General features: G+C 36.2%; 1 protein-coding gene across 1 annotated transcript; it reads right to left on the bottom strand.

Annotated features, from left to right (window-relative positions):
• Nucleotides 1–5,111: 5,111 nt before the first annotated feature.
• LOC144256420 (syncytin-1-like) lies at nt 5,112–6,347 on the bottom strand. The gene has a single exon (XM_077801482.1). It carries the CDS (start codon nt 6,345–6,347, stop codon nt 5,112–5,114), a length of 1,236 nt encoding a protein of 411 aa, XP_077657608.1.
• Nucleotides 6,348–6,562: the final 215 nt, after the last annotated feature.

The following is a 6,562-nucleotide window of genomic DNA, read 5'->3' as shown; positions in this document are numbered from 1 at the left end:
TTAGCTTTGCATATGCAGAAGCCATATCTGCCTTCAGGCAGGCACACACACGAAAGCCATAGTCCTAGTGTGTCAAGACACTTCACGGAAATCACAGGCATGTCTCAAGAGACTAGCTGTCACAAGACTGAGTTTCTTACAAAACTTCTACCCCGGTATTGCCCGACATCACCCGAAGATTTCCTCTGACATTACAATGGAAGCTACAATGATGATACATCTTGCATTCTGCCTGCTTGCCCAATGAGATCATGTGTGTAATGCCAAAGTCTGCATCTGCTATGAGCTGTGCCTTGGCTTGCTTGATCCACAGATGTGGCAGCCTCTGAGTACCAAGTTGGCTATACATAGAGAAATGATTCTCTAAGTAGTCCTGGGCATTCAGGGTGGCCTAGGGCTCTTTTCTCAAATGATTCTTCTCTGCAATACTTTTGAAACAAATTTGCATTTTTATATCTCAGAGCCTGTGATGGCTGCTCTTAAGAAATCCTTCTTATTGTCCAAGTGTGAAGCATTGCCATAACCTTTTTAGCTGAAACTTTCTGTACTCTTTCTTTTCTGGTCAAGCTAAAAATTTTCCAAATCCCTGTGCTCTCTTCCTTTTTGCTTTTCAATCGCATGCATTAAAATCAGTCAGTAACACCAATGCTATGATCTAAATGCTGTGTTGTCTTGAAATTTCCTTCACCAGATAAACTAGTGCATCATCTTTAAGCTCAGACTTCCAAAAGTGTCCCACAAAGGAAAGGACAAAATCCAGGGAGTTTTATAAATGAAGAACTATGAATAAAGCACATATGGACATTATATTGAAACAAAATTATATTGAAAAATAAAATAAGACTTTGAGCTTGGAGTCTGATTTTCCTAGCTCCTAAATGGAGCAAATCAAACACTGTAGTTGAAAACCCTGCTATTGGGGCTGGGGTTATGGCTCAGAGATAAAGCGCTCCCCTCACATGTGTAAGGCCCTGGGTTCAATCCTCAGCACCACATAAACATATTTTCTTGTGACATATATTCTCTCTCTCTCTCTCTCTCTCTCTCTCTCTCTCTCTCTCTCTCTCACATGAACTTTACTTGCTTTGGTTTGCTCAGCATATTAAAAATGTTCAACATATTCAAAATTTATGGCTATCCTTACTCCTTGCCAACATCTCTTCCTCTAAATGTTTGTTTGTGAACATTATCAGAGGCAATTCTTTTATTTTCTGTGATAGAAATCATGTAATTTTATATGTTTCATACTCTTGATATGAAACTTTCAAATGAAATGGAACTGTGGAAGAATTATTTTTAGAAGACCCTTAAATATCAATAAATGATGAGAATATAACCAATGTGAACAATACACTACCTATACTATATTTGATGCAAGAATTAGCTATTATCAAATAATCCCTGTGAAGAGAAATTGGAGAATAATAATTGGAGAATAAAATAATTAAATAAAAGCTATAAGAATTTATATTGATTCTTTTCAGAACATCATAAAATTCTTAATATATATCTATAAAGATTAGGACATGCCTTTGGTGTATGAAATCAGGAACATTGTACAACTAAATCCAGAATGTCTTATGACATTCTTAAGGTCAATGATAAACATACACATTAAAAAAGAAACTCAGAAATAATATCTCAGGTCAGTTAATAGTAAATAGACAATTATTGAGCCTATATTTATTTTGTTTCTTTCTAGCAAAGGAGGAAATAAATAAAAAATACAATTCTAATCTTGGCCATGGAAGAACCTAATGCAGTTTCTAAATAGGAAATATATAATTTACAAAATTTTATAGCAGCAATTCAGTGTTCTCAGAAAGAGCCACTCTAAACCAAGGAAGAATTGTTTGGGAATGACATAAAGTGGTAAGTCCTTGAGCATAAAGGTGATTTTAAAATATTTTTTGAGAGAAATGACATACTGGGAACTTATAAAGGCTATTAGCTGGTGCTTACCATATGTATGAAAATGATTTTTATTAAATTTACTTCACTGAGACAAAAGGTCTAATTGAACAAATAATTAGAAACAAAGTTTGAGAAATAATAAAGCATATTCCCCAGAAAAGCAATTCATGCCTGTATCCACACTGAACAGAAGAGTTTCTTTTCAATGTGAAAGTATTTTGACAGAGACTTTTGTTTTCTTAAAAGTAAATCCACATTGCAATTCTGGGATTTGAAAAAAACATGCACTAGTATTTATGTATAAAATGCAACTAATTATTGAGAAGATAGAGGAAGTATCATTAATTCAGTTGTGAAAGAAAAAGCAGTGTTTTTTTAAATATATTTTTAATTGTCAGTGGACCTTTATCTTATTTATTTACATATGGTGCTGAGAATGAACCTAGTGCTTTACACATGGTAGGCAAGCACACTACCAATGAACCACAATTCCAGCCCAAAAGCAGTGTTAGGGATGTCACATTTCATAAAGAGGAGTAATATTTGATGACTTGTATTTGGTCATGTGTGGCTGGAGATTGCAATATGAAATGCATTCTTTGTAGTTCTTAACTCACTGGAGCATATTATTGGCTTAAATAATGAGATAGAAAGGAAAGGAACACATCTTAAAGACAGGATCGACATGATTTAGAAATCAAATTGGATTTGGTGAGAGAAAGTGGAAGAGGGAGTGGAAAAGAAGGTAAGGCAAAAGTGAAGAATATATAATCAAGCGATTTAAATTTTATAAATGAAATATGACAATGTACCTGACGTGGAATATGTATCTTGCTATGATGTCTTTCTTTAATAACTTAAACATACAGATCGTATTACAGGTATTTCCTAAGAAAGTTCTAGGATAGGTTTGGTTCATTCATAGTCTAAATTTTTCACTGAAAAATCGCCTAAGATTTCAAATTATTGAAATTCCCTAAACATCCAACTGAGTCTTCATGAAATGATTCTTTAAATGCTCTTTCTTCATGACAGTAGAGGTTGGTTTTTTTTTTTTTTTGACATATTATACATACAAGAAGTTTACCTTATTCTAATTAGGATCTCATCATTGTGGTTGTACATGATGTGGAGTTTCACTGGTTGTGTAGTTATATATGAACATAGAAAAGTTATGTCTGGAACCTACCAAAATATATGGAATCTTCTCTTTTGGGGTAGATATGATTACATTTTAATATGCTGATGAAGATATTAGATAAGTGTCCTGAAAATGCTGTTGACATCATTGAAATCATTACCCAAGATATAAAAATGGCACATTTTCAATGAAAAATTTACATTTTAGTAAAAAATAGATATACTACAAAATGAAAATGAGTTGCTTCCAATGCAGGAAAGAAAGAAAAGCAGAAGGCTCTTTTTTCTCCAGGGTTTGAAAGGAGCTGATCGGGAATTAGAAAATGAAGCGGTGAGTCATTATTATGACTTTTAATATTTAAATTTTGAGGGATTATTTGGGTTTGGTAGAGTGTTGTTTTAATTTTTTGCTGTTGTTACTATTTATTTTTATAATTCTTCAAATAGTATTTGTGCTCTATTTTTTAAAAATCTCTTCAAGCCTTCTCCAATCAACCTTACTTCTCACCACCCACTTCCTTATTTAGGCATTTCTGTTTCATATCTGGTTTTAGTGTTTTTCAACCCTCACATTTTGCTAAATGTTTGCGGGGTAAGTTTCTGGATAACAGATAAAATGGTTTTCTTCTATTTTATGTTCTCCAAATTGCTATTCTTATTAAACATTTGTTGAATAATGAATGGATATCAGATGCAGTCATGACAGTGGCCCCTTAAGTTTTTAATGATCTGGAAAATTCCTGTCATTTAGTAACATCAAAGTTGTCATAAGGTCACAGCAGAAAGCATTATGCATTTGTGGTTATGGTTTAAACAAACATACTGCACTACCCATTATATTAAAGTAGAGCACACAGTGTGCTCCTAGTGTACATAGGCTGTGCCTGCTAGGTTTGTGTGAGTACACTCTATGGTATTTGCACAATAACACAATCACCTAATGACATATTTCTCAGAATGTATCCTTGTCATTATGATGCATGATTGTAATGAAAAGGCTTAAATTGATTGCATGTTTTCCCTTTAATTTTTTAGAAAATTTGAAATAATTCTAGTGTAATTTGCATTCTATTTCAAGGCAAGATCCTTATATTATGTTTTGATATTATGCATATTATATTCACAGGACATACTATAAGAGGAAAGGAATCAAATAGTTATTATAGTCTTCAGAGCCAAATGGGTGAAAGAGATGGTACCAAAGGAGAAAAAGTTACAATAGAGTAAAATCTGTTGTATTACAAAAATTTTAGCTTCAAATATTTTAAAATTGTATATTTCCTAAATGCCTGTATACTTGTAATTTATGCATATCCACTGAGCTTCCATGTTCTTTTATTGCTAGATATTTAAAATGTTTATGTAGTTGGAAATTTAATATCTAGATAGGGCAGAGGGGTAGGAAGGGGAGGGAGGGGCATAGGGTTAGAAATGATGGTGGGATGTGATGGATATTATTATCTAAAGTACATGTATGGGCTGGGGATGTGGCTCAAGTGGTAGTGTGCTCGCCTAGTATGTGTGGGGCTCTGGGTTCAAACCTCAGCACCAAATAAAAACAAAATAAAGATATTATGTCCACCTAGAACTAAAAAAAAAAATTTTTAAAAAATTAAAAATAAAGTACATGTATGAAGACACGAATTGGTATGAATATACTTTGTATACAGAGATATGAAAAATTGTGCTCTATATGAGTAATAAGAATTGTAATGCATTCTGCTGTCATATATAAATAAAAAATAATTAAAAAAAAGAAATTTAATGTGTAGAAAAGTGTCTTCAGTAAGAGACCCTGTCATGGAAAAAATAGGAGGGTCAGGGAAAAGATCAAACAGTAGGTGTCGGAACAATTCCCCCTTTTTATTTGTTTTAACATGCCAGTGGGTATGGCCTCTATCTTAGGTTGTCCTCCCTTATGAGGATCTTACCCGTCATTGAGTACCTTACAGCTCACTTGGCAATTAGGCTTGTATGAGCGCCAGTGGGTAAGGCCCCTGATTAGGTTGTCCTCCCTTAGGAGGATCTTACCTGTCATTGGGTACCTTACAGCTCATCTAGACTTTGGTGGCCTCTAAGGTTGGGGGGGGGGCTATAACCACAGAGGACTCACTGTATGGGTCTTCTGTCTGTGTGAGTCTCTGGTATTGTATCTGAACAGTCATAAGCTGAATTGATTCTATCCTACTTTGAATAAATTGAATGACCTTATTAGCAATACAGGGCCCAAAGGTAAAGAGTAGAAGCAGCAAGAGAATGGGCCCAAGGAAAGGTAAGAGGTAGGGCAACCACCCATGTAGCCCCGTCCAGAGGAAGTTGGCTTGTAATTCTTTTCTCTGCTTCTCGAGGTCTTCTTTTAGACGTTTGACTTTATCTTGGACTATTCCCGATCGGTTGGCATAAAAGCAGCATTCTTCCTGTAAGAAAAGACATAATCCTCCCTTTTCAGCAGTTAAGAGGTTCAGTCCCCTGCGATTTTGTAAAACCACTGCAGCTAGGGAGTCTAATTGTGCTTGGAGGTCCAAGATAGTACTTGCTACAGCTTGTAAGTCATCAATCAGTTGTTGGGATAAAATCTTATAAAAGTGGAAAGAGGTCCCTAACTCTGCTATGCCTGTTCTAGCCCCAGCAGCTACTCCAGGGCTCAAGATCAGCGGAAAAGCTTGGATAGCTCTCTTAGTTTTTCCCCCAATGTGTTCTAATGTAGGGACAGGAAGACTCTGATTATCAGGAACAATTGTAACATCAGGCAACACGATGGCAGGAGTGCAGAGTCCAGTCCAATTTTGTGGGAGAAAGCTTAGAGCTTCTCCACCACACATGAAAACGGTACCATTAGGAGGGCAGAGTTGGGTACCATTGATGGTATTATTGTGTTGACAGAAGGAGTAATGTATCTGGCCAACATCTATGTTACTGGAATTATCAGGAAAAAGGATAAAACATGAGATTGGAGGAGAAAAAGGAGACAAATAGACTCCAGACCTCAGGGGCAGGAGTAGGCAATAGGTCTCAGTCTGTGAGGAGTTAATAAGAATAGCATTGACCTGTAATGGACCTGGTTCTAAGCAAAGCCAGCAATCCTCTACTAAATTGGGATTTGTTGTGTTAAGCAGCGAGAGGGTGGCTTGTAGGATAGATTGTGTTTCAGGGTCAAGAAGTAACTTTCCTCGAATTGCTGGGAGAACTAGAGGGTGGTAAACGAGGGGACCCTGGAGTTCAATTATTTTTTCCATAGTTTTCTTCACCAGGTAATCTCGGGCTAGGTCTTGTACCCCACCGCCATCTGACATTCCTATGTGCATTTGGAAAGTCCAACAATAGGTCTTGGAAGGGGAATCCATTAGCCAGGGACATGGACTGGCTCTTGTGTTGGAGTTTGGCTGCCCTGACTAGTATCTGGTTGAGTTTTGTTGGCATAAGCTTGCCTGATCATAGCAAGAGGCAGAGACATAGGTATAGGCCTTGAAGACCCCTGAGGGTGAGCAATCCTGTGGGCAATTTGGGG

This window comes from Urocitellus parryii, chromosome 8 (assembly GCF_045843805.1).
Source record: "Urocitellus parryii isolate mUroPar1 chromosome 8, mUroPar1.hap1, whole genome shotgun sequence".
Taxonomy (NCBI): domain Eukaryota; kingdom Metazoa; phylum Chordata; class Mammalia; order Rodentia; family Sciuridae; genus Urocitellus; species Urocitellus parryii.
This window is presented reverse-complemented; position numbering and strand designations above follow the sequence as displayed.

What these genes read in the sequence shown, in the direction of transcription:
- LOC144256420 (XM_077801482.1), bottom strand. Translation starts at nt 6,347, where the DNA reads ATGTCAGATGGCGGTGGGGTACAAGACCTAGCCCGAGATTACCTGGTG.